The following is a 20689-nucleotide window of genomic DNA, read 5'->3' as shown; positions in this document are numbered from 1 at the left end:
TTCAAACTTGATTTTCTTACATGGACTTGTTGGACAAACGAAATCCCAGGAGGCGGTCCAACATAGGAAGCAGGAGGACTGTAGCGGAGGGAATGAGTGCCTGGAGCTCTACCCATCTTCTCTTCTTCTTTTAAAATATTTATTCGGCTGCACAGGGTGGGGCTTGTTTCCGGCACGTGAGATCTTCAATCTTTGTGGTGGCATGCATGATCTTTTAGTTACAGCATGAAGGATCTAGTTGCCTGACCAGGGATCAAACCTGGGACCCCGGCATTAGGAGCGTGGAGTCTTAGCCACTGGACCACCAGGGAAGTCCCCACCTTCTCTTCTGCGTTGGTTTCTGATGCACTTGTAGCAAGCCTGTGGCTCAGGGTAGAAGCCAGCAGAAAGCGGCTAGACAGAACCTCTCTGGAAGGATGATCAGGTGACTCCGGCTGCGTCCAGGGATAGGGAGGATGCCTGGAGAGGGGGGCGGGATGGGACGGGAGACTCCACTGCGAACTTTTTGTTAAAATCTGAACTTCTGTACCATGGATACGAATTTGCTTGTGCTTGTGCATGCTCAGCTGTCTGACTCTTTGTGACCCCACAGACAGAGAAGCCTGTCTGTAAGCCAAGGGATTTTTCAAGCAAGAATGCTGGGAGTGGGTTGTCATTTCCTCCTCTAGGGGATCTTCGCAACCCAGGGATCGAACCCGCATCTCCTGTGTCTCCTACATTGCAGGTGTATCCTATGGCAGGTGAGCCATCGGGAAGTGCCTTGTACAAGCATTACCAGGGTAAAAAGAAAATTTAAAAAGAAAAGCCAAAGGACTAATGATATAAACAAAAACCTTAGTTCAAAAAGTTTAAGATTCTGAACTTATTTACGAAACAGAAACAGACTCACAGATATAGAGAACAGACTTGTGATTTTGGAGGGTGGGGCGGGGGAGGGAAGGATGGGTTGGGAGCCGAGAATCAGCAGATGCAAACTATTCCATAAAGGCTGGATAAACAACAAGGTCTGACAGTATAGTACAGGGAACTACATTCAATATCCTGTAATAGACCATAATGGAGGGACTTCCCCATGGTCCAGTGGTTAAGACCTCCCCTTCCAATGCAGTGATTGTGGGTTCAGTTCCTGGTTGGGGAGCTAAGATTCCCCACGCCTTTCAGCCAAAAAACCAAAACACAGAACAAAAGCAATATTGTTACAAATTCAATAAAGACTTTAAAAACAGTCCAATCAAAAAAGGAGAAAAGAATATGAAAAAGAATACACACACACATACACCCCCCCCCCCCCCCCCCGCCCTGGTGGCTCGGATGGTAAAGAACCTGCCTGCAGTGTAGGACACCTGGGTTTGATCCTTGGGTTGGGAAGATCCCCTGGAGAAGGGAATGGCAATCCACTCTGGTATTCTTGCCTGGAGAATCCCATGGACAGAGGAGCCTGGCGGGCTACAGTCCACGGGGTCACAAAGAGTAAGACACGACTGAGCGTCTAACCCTTTCACTTGTATAACTGAATCACTTTGCTGTACATCAGAAACTAACATAACATTGTAAACTTATTTCAGTAAAAATCAATTGTAAAAAGTGTAATATTCCACAGGTTACATTCTGTGTGAATTCATTAAATCCCTTGGACAGTAGACCTGATTGAAGGGGACTGCTTCAGTCAGTGACCTGTGATGGTCTCTTGATGGAGGCTGCTGGGGGGAGAGCAGAGCCTGGGCTGCGGAGTTGGACAGACTTCGCTTTGAATGTGGGCTGTGTGTGTACCGGCCCTGGGGCCTCGCACAAGTTATTTACCCTCTGGGACCTCAGTCTCGGCTTCAGTAAACCGGGAATAATGGCTCCGCCAGCAGTGCTGCTGCACAGGTTAGAAAGCATGGATGTAGAGGGCATGTCAGCTCTGGCCAGACGGCAGCGGCCACCAGGAGCCCCGTCCCTGGGGCCTCACTGAGCAGCCAGAGCGGCTCTGGCTGAATGGTGGCCACGGGCACTGCGCGGGGCGGGCGGCATCCCTTGCAGTCTACCAGCTGACCCTGGGCTAACACTTCATTCTAGGTCGGCTGTCCTACTCCTCATAGTGAGGACTCTATGCTCTGGGACAGACAGACCATGCTAAAGGGCTGCTGACTCCATAAAGGAGGAGGCCAACCTTCTCATAGTCTCTGGGAAAGGGGTGAGACTGCAGTTCTGAAGCCACAGATGTGGGAGGGAAGGACAAAAGAAATCCCCACGTGGGGATTATTATCCCCACTTCGCAGATGAAGGAAGTGAGATTCAAGAGGGTAAAGTTATTTATCCAGACAGTCCCAGCTGGTGAACGATGAAACTGGGCTCTACAGCAGTGGCTCTCGGGACCACCTGGGGGCTCAGAACAGCGCCAGCCCCTGGGCCAAACCAGATTCCGACTTCGTCCTTCTGGGATGGGGCCAACATGGATACGCACTTCTAGGTCCCCTCTCCAACCAGAGCAACTCTGATGTGTGGCTGAGTTCAGACCACTGCTCTTAGGACGGCACGCTCGGTGGCCAGCCTTGCATTGCCATGAAGCCCTTCCACATGAGCCATGTGCCCCCTGTTACAGGCTCAGCCCCAGAGAGATCCCCAGTCCATGCCTTCACCTTCCCAGCTGTAGACGGGCAGCCTGCCTGCGACCCCCAGGGCAGCAGAGTGGCCACCTTGTCACTCATCTGCTCTCAGAGCCTCTGGTTTCTCACTGGAAGGGTGAGGCCCACCACCAAGCTTCCTTGGACGCATCCTGTGAGTGCTGCGGGGAGAGGTGTTGGCTAAAGGTCAGACGGTACAAAGAACACCAGCCCGGGGATACAAAAACTAGCTTTAATTTGTCCAAAAGTCACATCAAACTCCACAAAGAGTTTCCGGGGGAGCCCCCGGGAGGCCCCGCTGCTGAGCCAGCCTAGAAGTTCTCCAGCAAGGCCAGGATGCGCTTCTGTTCGCTCTCCCGGAATTCCGGGCTCCGGCCATCCCCGATGTTCTCCGCGTACTCTGGGGAGACAAAAGCAGGGTCAGGGGGAGTCTGGGGAGTGGGGGCCATCATGGCTGGGTCACGTCGCACCTCTCTCTGAACCCTGGCACCTGGGGGTGTGTGCCTCTAGGGGCACCCCCCGCGGTAGCTGTACCCCCCCCCAAACTCCTTGGGTCCTGCCCTCGAGGTCCGCGGTGGACCAACTCCCCGGCCCCTGCTTGCGTTCTTCTTCTGACTGAGCCTTCCTCCACTTAACACACACAGTGCCTGCTACTACGGGCAGGCACTGCCCCAGAGCTGGTGGTTCTCAGAGTATGACCCAAACCACCACCAGCAACATCATGTAGGAACTTGTTGGAAATGCAGATATTGAGAGTTCCCCAGTGGTCCGGTGGTGAGGACTCGGCACTTTGACTGCTGAAGCAGGTGTGCAGGGGCGTATCTGGGAGCGAGCGGCAGCGGGCAAGCAGAGCTGGGGCTTGAGCGGGGAGCAGACCTAGTCTCGCTGAGCGGGGAGCAGGGGGCGCAGGCGGGCCCCTGTCAGCACTTCCCCGGAGATGAGAAGTTACGAGAGAGCTGTAAGCAGAGGAATGACATGATCTGTCTGTTCACCAGTGCTCACTCTAGCTGCCGCAAGGAAGATACTGTGAAGGGGCCAAGGGCAGAAAGAAGGAGATGTGATTTGATGGTGGTCTGGCCCAAGGTCATGGTAGAGGAGAGACGTCTTCAGATTTTAGATATATCCTGATGGTGGCTCCAGCAGGATGTGGTGGGAGAGGAAGAGACGTGGATACTAAAGTCACCAAGAAATACGACAGGAGAGGTGGAGATGGTGGAGAGGGTGACAGTGAGCTCGAACTCCTCCAGGGGATGAGGGGAACAGGTGTCCACACCACAAGGACAGGGGCTGGGGTACAGTCCACTGCCGCTGAGATTCAAACCAATGGGTGTTTTCTGGGAAAAAGGGAGAGGAATGGTCTAGAGGTGCCCAGGACGAGCGTGGAAGACCCCATTCCCATCTTCACTGGCAGACGGCCTGTGAGAGAAAGCAGGTGCCACTTGAGTGGGCCCATCCCAGGGAGACAGTTTCAGTCAGAGCAGGAAGATACAGGAAGTAACGTCTAGAGAGAATGGGAATGCAGGACACGATGCTGATGACAGGACATCATCAGGGCTGTAAGGTGGGTTAACATATCCAGTTTGCCTGTTACCCCAGCACAACACATAATACTCCACCACTTTATTCTTGAGAGTGTCCTGGCCCCCAGGTTATGTGGGCAGTTGGTTTTAGGAGGTGGGAGGGGGTGGGATATGGCACAGACATGATGTGCGGAGCTCCAGGACAAGAGGGCAGGGCTGGGTGGTGACTGGTGCCCCGGGCTTCCTGGGGTGACTCCCATGAGCAGTGGCACAGAGCCCGGTGGACGGCGGTCCTGCTCCTCCGAGCGCTGACCGTGCCCTGCCCCTGCCCTCGGGAGATGCTGTGACATCGTGCTTGAATCCTGACCCTGACTCACAGTCCCAGGGGCCCTGCATGGTCTCCCCTCTGAAAATGCATGTAAAGAGCTTAGTGATAACAGATGTTCCAGAAACACTGGCTCCCTCCTCCAGCCTGCTTTGCTCGGGCCAGCAACGTCTTTCACTGCAGTCCCACACAAGTCCTCCTCGGGCCTCTGCCTCCGTCGCAGGCCTGACTTCTGGGTGATCCTTTACTTGTCCCTCTCTCCATCCAGACTGGCAGCTTCATGAAGGCAGGGGCTTTTGCCTCATTTTCAGCTAAATTACCAGCAGAGCTGGGCTGACAGCCAACTCCTGGCTGTTTTGTGAATAAACTCCCAGAGCAGTGAATCAGGATGAGTACCTGCGTGTCTGCCCCCAGCCCCCTGCCTGGGGTGGCCTGAGATGGAACAATAGGAAACTCTCCCTCCCGCAAGAGGCGTCTGCATAATAAAACATCTGCAGATCCAAATCAGACAAAGACCTGGGGAGAGGAGGAAAGCCTGCAAACCTCCCCCACCGCGCTGGGGCAATCCTCTTGCTCCTGCCACTTCTGCACGTCTCCGTCCTCTTTATGACTTTGGACGTGTGCTGGAAGAGGTGATATGGGATTCAGACATGTGCCAGCTGTGTGTCTCCCCCCAACCCCCGGCCAGAAATCATCCTCTCCTGTGAGGCCCATCCATTACCTCCGACAGCAAATGGCTGTGATCCCTTCCATGAAGGCTCCGTAAAGGGAGGGCTGGGGTGATGGGAGAACAGCAAGTGGGTGGTGGGAGAAGGCTCTGGGCTGGTATGTAAGTGGTATCTTTTTACTCACATGTGAACGATCTAGTCGCTGCCCCAGGAGAGAGAGAAATGACCATTACAGCACTTAATACCCGCAGAGGCCTGGCCTGAAAGCAAGAATCTTAATGGACTGAACTAACACTTTGTTCTCCTAATGGATTCTCAGACCCAGGAGAGAAGGAAGTGAGACACAGTCTGATCCTTTGGGGCAATGCTTTTCCAAGAAAAGCCAGCTTCCCTGGAGGGACCTTATTGCTTTCCAGGGATGCGCAGAGTAGAGCACCAATGTCTGTATCAGTCCCCTTGCTGAATCACTGCTACCAAGGCCGTTAAAAAAATGCCTGCTACCACGGTACACAGAGCACCCAACGGACAAGTCTCCTTGGATGCGCCACATGCGGAGAAGGAGGAAACAGTCAGATTACCTGCTCTCTGGAAACGGGCTGTGAAGGAAGGGAGTAAAATGAGGAAGAGGGGCTGTCCTGCATAGAGTGGAATGGGACCTCACACGTGGGGAACACTGTTGATGTGCCAGGCGTTTATATATGTTGCCTCACTGAATCTTTGCAGCAATCTTACAAGGCAGAGAGCACCTTCTCTATTTACAGATGGGGAAATTGAGGCTTATTAGAAGATCCCATGGATGGGGGGGCCTGGTAGGCTGCAGTCCATGGGGTCGCTGGGAGTCGGGCACTGCTGAGTGACTTCACTTTCACTTTTTACTTTCATGCATTGGAGAAGGAAATGGCAGCCCACTCCAGTGTTCTTGCCTGGAGAATCCCAGGGACGGGGGATCCTGGTGGGCTGCCGTCTCTGGGGTCCCACAGAGTCAGACACGACTGAAGTGACTTAGCAGCAGCAGCATCAGAGAGCTGAAGCAACCTGCCCAGGTGCAGCACGGCAGAGGGGCTGAGATTCCAACCAAGAACATGTGCGAGAAGTGAAGAGGACACCTCCAAAGCCACTGGGGGGCGGGGGAGCTGGTCCTGGCATCCTTTTCTCTAGGCAGTACCCTACCCCACCTGTTCCCCATCCTTGGCAGAAAAAGTCTCCAAGGCAATCCAGCTCTGGCAGGGCATCTGGTGTCAATATCCTCATAACAGGTAAGGCTCTGGAGGGGATGTCCCGGGGTCAAGAGGCCTCAGCAATCAGAACAAACATGGAGTGCTGGCTGGGGCCACGCTCCCTCGTGCCTGGTCACCAAACGTCAGGGCTGGCGGGGCTCTCAGAAATGTACGGCAACCAGGAGGGACAGGTGAGCGGCCAGGGGCCCACAGCGAGCCGGCCCCAGGAGCAGGCCTGACAAGCCCTGAGTGCTCTCCCACTGGCCCTGGCAGCTGGTACCAGCTGTGCACCTCACGTCTCACCCTCCACCCGACCCCGACTCGTTCTTTGTTTCCAGAGTGGAATCCTATTTGGAGCAAACCGTGGTGGTGCCGGCCACCTCCAGTTATTATAGCTGCTGCAGCAGTTTATAAATATTGAACAGATCCCTCCCGGAGGTCTTGGGAAAGAGTTCTCTTTGCTGTGTGTGTGTAAGAAAGGGAGAGAACGGAGGGAAAAAAAGAGATGCTAGATGAAGGGAAAACTTCGGGGTGGGGAAAAGGGAGGGGGAGAGAGTGAGTCGGTCTGGAGAGTGAGAAAGATGGGGCAGATACATCCACTCCCTTCTCTCCTTCCCCAGGATTTTCAAATGCTCTTATAATAAAGGCTTTGATCGAGCTCAGAAACAGGCAGCAGCGTTGAACGCATAAATATTAAAGCAAACTTTAGACAGCAGGTTTACTATTCAGACATGGAATCCGAGCTGTTCTGTTTATGTTAAGAGGGAGAGGGAGGCACACCCCAACTGGAAGATGGGGAAGAACTGTTGTCCAGGACACAGACTGGGGCCGGCGCTCATAAGCCGGGTGCAGATCCCTGGACCTTCAGCCTTGAATGCTCAGCTCTGAAAAAGTGCAGGAGGAAGGGTGAGTGGGGAGAAGAGGAACGTCAGCATTTTTACACTGAAAATCCTTGAAGATATAGAAATAATAACAAAATAGAAACTAGGAGAGTAAGACCCTTGAGGTCTAACAGAGATTCCTCAGCGAAAAGGATGGATGCGGAAGGACTAACGTGACTTCTCTGGAGGAGAATGTTGTGCTGGGGCTGGAAGTGGGGGTGTAAGTTTCACCAGGGACATCATGACAGTGAAACGCACTTAAGGAGAAACAGAAGGAAGCTTATTCTTTGCTTACGATGCTAACAGGGTCATATCCCCATGGACTGTTTTCCCACAGACATTTCAGCTGTCTAGAAAAGCACCACCACCCCACCCGCCCCACCAGGCCTTGAAGAGTGAGGTCTGGGTTGGGCTTTCCTGACTGCCTGAGTCCAGGCTGTTGCCAGCACTGGTGAAAGGATGAAGCCAGGGAAGGGAAGGAAGGAATCTGCATTTACTGAGCAAGTATTCTGTCCCAGGTCCCCAGCTGCATCTCTATCTCAGCCATCCTTGGGGGCAATCTTCACTTTCGGTTTGGTTTTTACAGAGGAGGAAACCCAGGCTCACACATGTTATCTACTAACTTACCCCAAGTTACAGAGAGCCAGAATCCTGCTGGACTGTGCATCTCAGTTCTACCTCTTCCCACGTAAGCTGGGACTCAAGTCACACCGGTAAAGGTAGCTAATGTCATCAGGCACTTATCATGTGCCAACATGGAAGCCCTTTACTGCAGAACCCCATCTAATTCTCACAGCAAACTTTGGAGGCAGGTTATCCATCTCTGTCTTATAGATGCAGGAACTGCTTAGGGGCAGGGCACGTAGCTGCCCGAGGTTAAAGAGGCCCCTCTCCAGGATCCTTTCCCGCCTCCCTAAATCCTAGAGGCTCCAGCAGCCAAGGCCTGGTGGAAGTCACACACACACGAACATGTCATCAAAGAGAAATCCCAGCAGCTTCTGTAGCTTGCAAATCAGAGGCCAAGCTCAGGTTCCCAAGCACTCCAAATCAATACGGGAACACATGTTTAGGAGCTTCTGAGAGAGGACTTCAAGCCATAATGAACACAAGCAAATCAAAGGGCCAGAAGCCAATCTCTGCAAGCGTTCTGAAGTCTTTGGCTCAGTCTTTTCGCCCCCACTGAGAATTTTTTGAGTCAGTAATCCTCTAAGCTTTCCTCTGCCAAAGAGCCTACCACCACATGGTCTTAACTTTCACCAGTCACTGGAGGCTTCCACGGTAAGCCCTGGCACAAGTATTTACACTGAGAAGTATTTCCAGGTCCTACTCCACATCCAACGAGGGGGCCACTCAATGTACCCCTGCGTCTACATATGGAGGTGTCACATTTCCAGAAGCCACGTTCTTATTTAGTCATCAGCTTCATGGGGACAGAGCGTGCAAGGGTGGCTGTCAGAGGCTAGGGGAGGGGGGAATGGGGAGTGAAGGGTTTAATGGGTACAGCCTTTCAATTCTGCTGAAATGAAAGTAAGTTCTGTGGACAGGTGATGGTGATGGCTGTGATGGTTAAGATGGTAACTCTTGTGCATGTTTTACCACAGTTAAAAAACAAAACCAAGCACCTCTTCTTGCAGCCTCTCCGGGTCTTCAGGCTCTCTCTCCGTCTCCAGCAGCGTTAACTGTGCTTTCCTGATTCCCACTCCGTCTCTTAGCACTGACTTTAGTCTGCTTTGTGTAGTGGTTATTTATTCCTCATGCGATGGGGCTGAATCCCCCTGGGGACAGGGTCTCCTCGGTGTGTCTAGGGAGCCCACTGAGTGCCCTGTGATGCCGCTGGGTGCTCTGAAAAGATTGCCGCCCTGAATTTTCTTTCTTGAAATGCTTGAGGAGTGTATCAGCCAATTGGCCCAGTTAGAGCTTTCCTTTCCGCCAGATGGAAAGACCGACTGAGTCTGGATCCAGTTTTCCTGCATTAAGAGCGACTTGGGTAACGTCGCTTAACCTCCGCAGGTCCTGGCTTCCTTGTGGGCACAATGGAGAGTGTAATCCTGCTTTTAGGGCTCTTGTAAGAACAGGAGAACATACATTAAAAGCCTGGCACAGAGGATGTGCTTGGGAGTGACCACTCTACCTACTGTGACCCTGATTTCAGGAACAACACAAAGAAGCCTGAAGTGCATCCCCAGTAAGCATTAGCTGAGCCCCTTCTTTGTGGCATGCGCGGCCTGGGCACCAGAAGATAAAAGGCAGGACGACTGTCACTGCCCGTGTGGAGCACGTGGTCCTTCTCTAGTACGGAGACCACTGCCCCCCAGGTGGGTGCCACAGGCCTCGGGCCAGAGCGGCTACCCGTTCAGGGAAGGCAGGACTTCAGGAGCACTGAGTATGCAGCCTGCAGACCGAGGGACTTTAATGAGCCATCAATTATTTCTAGCTCTCTTGGCACCTCCAGTACAAAAGGAGGGAGGGAAACTGTGAGAAAGGGGACAGAAATAAAATGGGAAGAGTCCCCTGCTGGGCCTGCCTCATCAGCGTTTTCCTGAGACCCCAAGGGATCCATCAGCTGTCATCCTGCCAGCAAAACTTGGGAAATATGTAGGCCATAAAATCAAAGAAAAAAAGCTTGCATCTAATTAGTATGATTTTAAAAAAAATAAATAAATAAAGGGAAGCAACCCAAACTGAAAAACAAAATTAAAATCAAAGAGGACAGACTGATGAGCTGGTTTTCTTTATGAGGCTTTGTTTTTTTGTGCATTTTGATGGAATGAAGGCTGGGGGAAGGAGTGAAGGCTTTTAAGGGGTGGGCCTAAAGCAGAAGCCCAGCCGTCGCCCCCTACCTAGTCCCATAGTAGGCTTACCCCTTTTCAACCTCAGCACTGTCTGGAGGGTGCTTGTTGGACCGCATTCATGGGCTGAGGAAAGGTGGACCGTGGTACAGCTCTGCCAGCCAACAACGCAGACAGATGGAACCTGGGGCCAGTGTGAGCCCTTTATTGTAACCTTAGCCTTCCATCTCGAGAGAACGCTTTTGTTTGTTTCTTGTGGTCGGCATCCTGTGAGGGCATCTTTGACCTGGGCAGTGGCATCTGATTCCTCGGCTTTAAATATCACCTCCCTCGTAAAGACTTCCAGTTGTCCAAATTAGCACCTCTCCTGCCCGAATGAGACTGTCTGCTCTCCGCTGGCCAACAAAGGGGTGCAGGCACTGCCTGTCCCCCAAAACTCACTGTGTACCCAACAGAACTCGAGAGTCTTGTCCAGAAAAACTCCCAACCCCACCTGATGCTCCAGCCTCCCGCATCCCTGCGAGGCCTCCCCTGATGGGGGAGACTCCGTATGAAGGCCACTGATGTCCTGTTCCGCCTCAGGCCTCTGTTCCCACTGCCTGGGATGTGCTTCCCCCCGGACACCCTTCCCAGCCCTGAGAGCATCCTCTCTCTCTTCCCTGGGATTCCCGGGTGTGGCCTGCGCCTCCATTACTGCCTCCTTATCACTCCGTTAACACTCTGTTCACAACTTCAACGCAGCACTTATCACGTTATAATTAGTTTCGAGTCTCTCTCCCCCTAGACCATGAACCCTTAGGACAGGGATCTTGCTGATTCTTCCCTGTCTCTCTAGTCCTGGATACAGAGCCTGGCACCCAGCAACTCTGGCTGAGTAGTTGTTGAAGCATGTATTTTTTTTTGGCTCAGTGGTAAAGAATCTGCCTACCAAACAGGAGACGTGGGTTTGATCCCTGGGTTGGGAAGACCCCCTAGAGAAGGCAATGCCAACCCACTCCAGCATTCTTGCCCGGATAATCTCATGGACAGAGGAGCCTGGCGGGCTATGGTTCATGGAGTTGCAGAGAGTCAGACAGGACTTAGCGACTAAACCATGTCTCCTCAAAAGACTAAAAACTCTATGAGAGCAGGAGCTGTGTGACACCTCAGTAGTACAGTATCAGCACTGTGCTGAGCCCTGAGGAGTCTCAGTAAATATCTGCCAATTTAAACTCACACAAGGGTAGGGTTTCATTCAACAACATTTAAAATATTCCCTGGGTGTCCACTATGTGCCTGGCATTGCTCTGGGCGCTGAGGAGACATGGGGATCAAGCCAACAGCCCTGCATCACGGAGCTTACATTTTAATGCACAAGACACACAAAACAAGTAAACAGAGACATAAATAAAAATAATTACAGACTGTGATAAGGGCCAGGACAGAAATAAACAGGGTGCTATGATGGGAAATAACAGATGGAGAGAAGTGGATTGATTCAGGATGGAGGCTGGAGGCAGGAATGGCAGATTTACTAAGGGACTGGCTGTGAAGGGGGCTGGAGAGAGAGCTGAAGGGCCGGACCTGGGTCTGGAAGGAGGGACCTGAGAGCCTGGACAGTGAGGAAAGGAAAATGACTGCGGAGAGGAAGAAGAGTGGTGGGAATGAACGCAGCATCTGTGCAGGCTGTTCACCTGCTCACCTGGCCAGACAATCGACAAATGTGTACTCAGCACCCAGTAGGCGCCCAGCACTTTAACAGGCACTCAGGGAATAAATCGGGCTCTGAGGGGCACTGAGGCTGGCTTGCAACAACTGAAAATCCTGAATAATCTCAGGTACACATGTTAGGATGTCAGGAAGAAAAGCATCCCCCTACTAGGTGTTAAAAACTCTCTTCCTCTCTCAGATCACTGTTTCGATCATGGGGATGGAGGTGCAGGGAGAAGCTTAAATGCAAGACAGCGGAGCTGAGAGTCACAAAAAGTTCTTACTGAATGTGTGGGCATTGAAAATGAAGGCCCTTTAGAGGCTGGGCTTGCACACTGCCGCAGCTGCACCTGAGGCAGGAGGTGGCGTGAGGCCTGAAGCAGTAACTCACGCGCCTGTGACACTGAGGGGGAGATGCCACTACGGGAGATGCTAGGTGAGGCTCATGAACGGTCCCCCGTTTCCTTTTCCTCGGGGGGAAGACAATAAATTCCAGTGCCTCACAGGCTCCATCTGCAAAATGGGCACAAGATTTACCATCCCCACTCGCCGGGGAGGGCAGTGATGATCATGCGGCTTCCAGTCCTAGGTTTTCACCCACACAGTTCCTTTGGTTTGGAATGTCTAAGACCCAGCTCAATGTTCCTAATCCCACACAGCTTCCCATGGGATATTAGCCGTGCCTCACTTGTAACACGGCTGATGATAGTTATCATCACATTTCATAATACTCACAATAGCATTTACCAAGCAAATAGCAAATACTCAGCTAGCATCTACCAAGAACTTATGAACTGGAGACACTTTCCATATATCATCTCATTTAATCCTTTTACCTATTCTAGGAGGTCTCTGAGCAATTGGATATCTTGCCTGAGGCAGCACCGCAAACAGAAGGAACAGGATTCACTTCCAGGAGCCAGATCCCAGAATCCAGGGCTCTTAACGTCTCACTCTATTATATATATCATTTATCTCCACATTTCATCTTCCACCTGTAATGGGAGTTATAAGCCACTTACCCGCACACTCTTCAAGTAAATCTAGCCTAATTCCTCGGCTAAGAAGTGGGCAGAATGAGGGTCAGAGAGGGACACGATATGCCTGCGGCACCGTCCACCATGACTCTGAACTCTGTGTTATCAGCAAAGTCCAGCATGGGCTCCCGCTGCCGTGTGTGCTGGTCTGTGCTAAGTGGTCCGAGGGTGGGCACTGCATCACAAAGCTGACCGAGAGCGTGCTCACCGACCGGAGGCCTCCTGGGAGCCACCCCAGCTGAGTCAGGTCCAGCCGAAAAGGGACCCGCTGGGGAAGGTGAAGGAAATTCACCCGAGCATTTCCTGTGTGCTGGCCACTAGGCTGGATGCTGTCATGTAACATCCCATGAACTTTTCCAAATTTCTTCTAGATCTTGCTCACATGGCTGGGGGAAGGCAGAGCTAGCACTGGAAAGCAGGCGTGCTTTTTCTCTTATACTATCCTGCCTCAAACTCACTTCCCTCTGCCTTAACTCCAGGTAGTTCTGATTAGTTTCTTTGTTTGTTTTTTTTGTTTTTTCCCCTAAGAAAGCAATTTCCTTTCACTACATGCAGTTTGGACCTGGATTTGTGTGTGTGTGTGTGTGTGTGTGTGTGTGTGTTTAAATTTCCAATCCCTATTGCTTCTTGTTTGTGTTTTTAAAATTCTGGAAGTGGAGAATCAGAGGCAGAGATTAACTAGGTTAGTCTTTGGTATTCTGACAGGATGATCTGGACACAGACCGAACTGGACAACACACTTAAGCCTGCAGTGCAGAGAATGCTACGCACCAAATTCCAGGCATACAGACAGAGATGGAAAGAAAGCAGCATCTAATTAATTCCCTGGAGCCCCAGACACAAGCAACATCCAACTCACCCTTGATGATGTGCCTGACGATTTTGATGGAGCTTCCACGCATATTCAGGATCTGGTGAACCCTCTGGCGAATCTAATAAGGAAAAGAAAGAGTGGACAGAGAAAGAAAGAGCATCATTTGTCCTGGTAGACATCAGAATACATCACACTGGAAGTATTCACTTCACCCCCGTCCCTGAGAAAGAGGGCCCATGTAGAGCGAAGGAATTCAAGGAGTGTGTGATCCACTTCCTTCTTTGAGAGACTCTCCCTTAAGCCGGCGGCAGGCAAGGAGGCAGGGATGGATGGGTCCACCCAGGGCAGCCCCTCCTACCTGGGGCACGTTGGCATTGCAGATCTCTGCCATGATGTAGCAGATGTGCTGGAGGACAAACAGCCCGGCATCCAAGCGCCGGAGGTAGAACTCATCCTCGATGTCATTGTCGATGATCTCCCCACGCCGGACCATGTCCTAGAAAGGAAGGAACATTGGGGAACAAAAGTCAGATGGTGAGTAGAGGAGGGAAGGACAGGCTTCCAGTCCTCTCACGATTCACAAGAGAACAGTAACGACAACTACGACAACAAAAGAAAACCACTCTGCCTTCATTTGCCTCCTGCTTGACTCATTATTCTAAAGTATCTTATGTTCTCATTGTTACCGGACTAGAGGCTCACGGAGCCAAGACTAAAGTCCATTATTTTCTCTATACAAAGACTCAAGGCCAAAATGATCACATCCACACATTCAACCTGAAAAAAATAAGCTGATGAGGACATAAATCTATTTATCTACTTCTACTCATTCTTTACTCTGGTTCCCGCCTCCATCAGTAACCTCTCTACAGGATATACTTAACTCTCTTTTTCTTCCAAATTAAATTAACCTAGGTAGGAGAGGTCCTCTTTCTCTACAATTCTGATTTGGTGCCCTCCTGATGGTGCAGGTACCCATTTTACGTGTCCCTTCTGGCTTATATTTTGTTAGATACAAAACGCCAACCTTTCTGTTTCATTCCACGAGTTCAATACTTCCTCAAGGTCAAAGAGCTAATCTCTTTCCTCTTTAGGGAGTCTCTTTCCTAAAGTTTTGTAACCCCAGACCTATCAGACTTGCTCTCCCCATATATGTTCCTGTATAGCGGATTCTTTAAAAAACAAACCTAGCTTTATCCAGATACAATTGAGGTACCATAGTATTCAACCATTTAAAGTAACAGTTTTGTGTGTAGTCAGAGTTATGCAACCACCATCACAGTCATTGCAGCATATTTTCATTCCACTCCACCCCAAAGCCCCTCATTCAGAGGATTATCACCCCTCTGCCAAGACAGCTCTTCTTCCCGTCTCAGGGCCTTTACTGCCTTGCTTCCTAAGAGTTCTGGGATATCTCTCATGCCAGCACTATAAAGCAACCTCTCCTACAGAGCCTTTCTTGATCATTTAAGGATAACAAAACTCCTTTCCAAAATTCCTGACAGTACCCTTGCAGGCCACTCCACGGCATGCCGTCTTCTGGCCCATCATATCCACATGGATTTCAGTTACTATCAGCTCTCTGTTTCTATAACTCCCTCTATTTCATGAGGGTGGGCTGTGAGCTCTGCGAAAGTGGGGGACTGAATTCTGTCTTTACATCCCCGGCTCAGTAAACATCCACGTGGTGAATGAGAGGAAAGAGACATGACTGCTGCAGGCTGTCAGAGTCGGAACTGGGTGAAAGACTCGTTCTGCACGACTAGCAGATTGGTCTGAGAAGACAGGCGCTTGAATACATGCTTCTGATGACAACAACCCATTTCTTAATTCTGTCAGTGGTTTTACGGCCATGGTTCCCTCTGACAATTCAGGCACCTGTCACTGATGGAAGCCCTGGGGACCCTGCTTTCCACACTCCCAAACTCGAAGGACTTACCACCGTGGTCATCAATCCCCACCAGCATCCTTCAGAGACTATTTAGACGCAGATAACGCACTTCTTTATTTGCCCACGGGGCCTGCCTGTAGCTACTTTTCATCTTGTTCCTAAAGGCCTCTGTCTGTGAGGCAAAAGAAGGCTCTACCAGGCCCGGCGCTGCCTGGTAAAGCACCGCCACCAATTCAGAGCTTTGTGTAGTAGCAAATTCCTTGGTAATTTGGTGAGAGTGTTAATGGTCACGAGGTAGTCAACGCAGCACCGGACTGATGTCCAAGGAGTTTAAAAATAGAAGGGCCTCTTTAGTTTCTCATTTGTTCATAATCATAACTTCCTGCTTCAGAACTCCTAAGTGTTCAACAGCTGGGGGCACAGGAAGGAAAATTACTCTTTGACTTCTACTCATGCAAAAAGCATTTGCAGCTAATACTTCACATTTCTATAATGTGGTGGAGTTTAAAGTGTTATTATATATATGGTCCTTATTACCAAATTTAAAGTGAGCAGGGAAGGGATATTAATCCCATTGTACAAATTAGAATCCAAGGCACACAGAGGTTAAGTAAGTTGTTCATAATTACATAATTACCAGTTACTCGAATATGGACTCCCCAGGGATAGGAATCCTGTCTGATTCATCTCTGAGGCGGAAATGAATAACATGAAGCAGAGTGCTCGGATCCGGACCCTGCTTAACTGCCCTGTGGCCAGAACACCGTTCCAAGCACTGAGTTAAGGCAGAAAAGGAGCAAGAATGAAGCTAAGGGGATATGCTGGTCTTAGTCATCAAGGAGCTGCCGGTCTGACTGGGAAGATCACAGCAACACAGAAAATGATCAAAAAGTAAAGGGATACAGTGTGTCTACAAGTTTAAAGTAATTACAGGTGGTGGGTGCTAATCAGGGTTGGTTATAAGACACTGGGAAGAAGCGACTTTTGGATAAGGCTTCAAGGCTTCTGATCGGCAGACGCAGTAGGATGAATGACTTAAGAATGAAGGCAGGGACTCCCCTGGTGGTCCAGTGGCTACGACTCTTTGCTCCCAAGACAGGGGGCCCAGATTTGATGCCTTGTCAGGGAACTAGATCCCACACATGGCAACTAAGAATTTGCATGCCGCAACTAAAGATGCCATGTGCTGCAACTAAGATCGAAGATTCTGCATGCTGCAACTAAGACCCAGTGCAGCCAGAGTAATAAATATTAAACAAAAAATAAACTGAAGGCATTTCTGTGGCCTGAAGCCTTACGCAAAATGCATTATGCTGTTCATACTTTCTGCTCGTTGGCCTTTCCCCACCATCCGCAACACACACAGCATAAACAGGCCTGCCCTCCCTTTTCTGGCCCCCTCACGTTTGCTTGTAATGTTGGTACTCTCCCCATACCCCAATCTCTATCATGATATATTTAAAGTCTAAAATGTGATATTCCTTATAAAATTTTTCCTGAGATATTTAAAAACTTGTACCCTACAAAGCACCTTGCATATTACTCTCTGCAAAGCGGACTCCTGAAAAGCATTTGTGAATCTGTCGGCCAGAGAAGTGAGACAGGATGAGCTGCAGACTATGCTGTGCAGGAAAGTGAATGAGGATGCGTGAACACCTGTCTGACGGACATGGCGGCTTCAAGTGTTGAGAGGTAGGTAAAGTGTACAGCTTGTAGGTTGCACAGTGTCAGCCTATATGAGAAGCAGATCAGATGGAGAAGAGAAGAGGGGTGGAGAGGGTAGAGAAGAGAGACCAATCCCTCAGTGCAAATCTGGGAACTGGGGGAGAAACATATTCATTCATCCACTAGTAAAGAACACTAGCTCAGTGTTCCTGAACACTATGAACCAGCTATTATATGATGTGCTGGGAGCAGCAAAGATAAATAAGACAGTCTACAGAATCAAGGAGATTAAAGTCAATGAGGTTAACAGATATGAACAAACTTCTTTTTTAAATGTAGTAATGGCCATTATGAAGGACCTTGCAAATTGTACTGCATGCCAGAAGGAGAGGCTACGTTTGTTTTGTTTGGGTTATCAGGAGAGTGCCAGGAAAATAACATTTGAGCTGGATTCTGAAGAAGCATGACCAGCTGGAAAGCACGTTGTAAGCAGAGGGAGTAACAATAGCATGGGTCAGCTTGGCGAGGGTGGAGGAGAACAACAGCGGGATACCACTGTCACTAACAGGAAGAAGGGAGTGTTTCTTTGCTTCTTAGATCCTAGCTTCCGGCACACATAGTTTTTGACTGATTACTAAATACCAGGCATTGTGTGAGGCAGTCTGAATAGTAACCGTTGCCACCACCATCTACTCGCCTTGCGGGAGCAGCTTGTGTTTGCTGAGGGCTTAGCATAGTGTCAAGTGCTTTACCTACACTGACTCCATTACCTCCCACAAACACTGTGAATGAGATAGTTAGATAGCATCACTAACTCAATGGACATGACTCTGAGCAAACTGGGAGACAGAGGAGCCTGGCATGCTGCAGTCCATCAGAATGCAAAGAGTCAAAAACGACTTAGTGGCTGAACAACGACAACACTAGGGATCATCGCCCCCATTTCCAATGAGGAAACTGACTCAGGCTGAACAACCTCCCTAAGGTTAGTGGGAAGCAGGACGGGGGACTCAAATCCAAGTCTGTGCTCTCTCTTCATGCTACCACGTCTACGGAGGCATGACAGATTTTAGAGCTGTTTGGAGAACAAAGGAAGATACTAAATTAGAGTGGTAGAATGGCTTAAGAACAGAGCTTAGCAAAACTAAATTTCTCCAATTACGTCAGAAGTGCCCCGGTAGTTTTTCCTTTTTCACACTCTTCCCCACAATCTGATCCTCTTTTAACCAGACGTACTATACCTTCCAGTTCCTCCAAATGTTGTCATGTGGAAAGGATGGACCCAAGAGAGCACTGCCAAACCCTATTTTTTCCTCCTTCCCCAGAACTTCAAAACTCCAACAACGTTCACTTCGACATTCTACTTTTAGGCACGAGGCCGCATGATTTGAAAGTGAAATTTTCGAATGCAGATCTGAGACAGGATTGCAGTTCATCTCCAGGAGAGGCATCACCATAACTGCACTGAACATACACAAAGATGAAACAGAGATTGGCTTCGAAGATGGGAGTTTCTGCCCTGACAGTTTTAGAAGCATCAGAGAAACCAGCACGGAGAGAAGGGGACTGCTGTCAGCGCAGCACCTAATCTAGCCCGTTACGACTCTGTGGCTGGCATGGAATATTTACTGCTGAGTGAATTCAGGGAAGGAGAGCACAAGTGTGTACTCCATGTTCAAAGGGAAATTTTAAAAACGCAAGGTGATTATGTATTATTCTGATGGAAAATAAGGAAGTTTGGGTAACAGTTGTTTAAGGCACATTTTCTTAAGTTCTGGTCTTTTTAAAAAGAAGCAGGATGGTACGTCACCTTTATTATCCATGCCTGTCTTACTATGTGTGAACAGAGCCAACTTTGTATAAATGGATTAATGAATTTCTGGCTCCTTTTCTTGGTTTCTAAGATACTAGATAACAAATCGATCTTGTGATAAGAACCTGATACAGTTCTTTGGATTTCTGAGTGTGAGGAAAAAGAGCTAGACGTCTGAAAGAACTAAGCAAATGGGATCAGATCTCAACTCAAACTTATTAGGGTCCACAGGCAAGTCATTTAAATATTTTTGGCCGTGGCTTCTTTGCTTGGAAACTAGAAGCCTGAACTGGATCTGGGAAGGGAAATAGGGTTCCTGAGCGCTAACTCTAATCCACTAGAATGGCTACAGAGAACCATATTGGCCAAGCATTGTGAAGCCAAGTTGCAGCTTAGTTGGGGAAGCACACTGAAACCTATTAGTACTGTAAACACCGGTCTCAGGTTGGGAGTGTACAGGGCTGACTTTTATCTTCCCTGATTTGATCTTCTTGAAGGTGCCTTTTAGCTTTGATAACCTGTGGCAAATCTAGGACTGAAGCACCTTAACAGCCAGAAGCAGTGGGTTTTTACCCACATATGGGTAAATTGATAGACTGGAGCTGTTGACAGACAGTGCTCCGAGACAGTCAGAAGAGCCACTGGGAGACATGCCTCGAGTAAGTCGTCACCTCAACAGCAAGTGGTGAGCACTGACAATTAGCTCATCCTGTCATCAATAAAGTAACTTCCCTGTAAGAAAGAGACAACTCTTGGATTTGCTGGTATATTAGAGGGGCTATTTTAAAACAATATGAGTGTGTAAACTGAATGCTCTTAAAATGGGAACATGATTAATAGAGATTAAAGAGAAATTCCCCCAAACCAGTAGCCTCCTTAAATATGGTACAGGTATTATACTTTACAAAATTTCCAAGTGAAAATCTATATACACATTGAACTGTATTTGAAATAAGGCATGAGAGTTAAGATTTAAAGGATGTTCCACAAGCTAATGCATTCAACTCTCACGTTTGAGAAGAGGGGAGGTGACTGTCTTCTCTGTGAAGCAATGACAACTCAACATCCATGTATGGCATTTTTTTACTTTTCAGAGCAGCGGACCTGCATTAACTTCACTTGCTGTATATGCCTGGTGTTGTGTGTGCACAGGAAATACCATTTTCAGATTTCACAGATGGAAAAACTGAGATAGACATCAAATGACTGTCACTGAGTTTTGCTTAGAGACTTTAGTGGGATATGATTTCCTAGTCTAAGACCTTTTCCTGTTAGTCCTTTCACTCTGACAAAGGACGGGCGAGGGACTCCTCTGATGGTCCAGTGGTGAAGAATCCGTCTTGCAATGCAGGGGACATGAGTTCAATCCCCAGTCAGGGAACTAAGATCCCACATGCTACAGAGGAACTAAGCCTGCGTCACAGCTAGAGAGTCTGTACACCACAGCGAAAGATTCTGAATGATGCAACAAAGATCCCACATATTGCAACTAAGACCTGACACAAACAAATAAATAAATATGGGGGGAGGGAAGGATAGGCAGGAAAAATGGAATGATAACAGCAAAATTTCCTGGGTCCTGTGTTTCAGGCACTGTGCTAAGCACATTCATGAATTTCTCACTATTCCTTAAACCCCAAGAAGTAACAAGAATCATAACTAATTCCACTTTCAAATAAGAAACTGAGGTTTAAAGAGGGGAGAATTCTCCAAAGGTCGCAAAGCTCAGAGCTGAGTAAGTGTCGGAGACAGGATAAAAACGCACATGAGTCTG

General features: G+C 49.3%; 1 protein-coding gene across 1 annotated transcript in view; it reads right to left on the bottom strand.

Annotated features, from left to right (window-relative positions):
- Positions 1–2824: 2824 nt before the first annotated feature.
- The window catches only part of CTNNBL1 (catenin beta like 1), a 161630-nt gene continuing 143765 nt past the window's right edge, over positions 2825–20689 (bottom strand). The window contains exons 14-16 of the mRNA XM_069546951.1: positions 13905–14042; positions 13592–13664; positions 2825–3006 (exon numbers count right to left, since the gene is read on the bottom strand). Coding sequence (XP_069403052.1) covers positions 2918–3006; positions 13592–13664; positions 13905–14042 — 300 coding nt within the window. The 3' untranslated portion in view covers positions 2825–2917. The remainder of the gene's footprint in view (positions 3007–13591; positions 13665–13904; positions 14043–20689) is intronic.

This window comes from Ovis canadensis, chromosome 13, assembly GCF_042477335.2.
Source record: "Ovis canadensis isolate MfBH-ARS-UI-01 breed Bighorn chromosome 13, ARS-UI_OviCan_v2, whole genome shotgun sequence".
Taxonomy (NCBI): Eukaryota; Metazoa; Chordata; class Mammalia; order Artiodactyla; family Bovidae; genus Ovis; species Ovis canadensis.
Note: the sequence above shows the minus strand (reverse complement) of the source record. Positions and strands in the feature narration are given on the sequence as shown.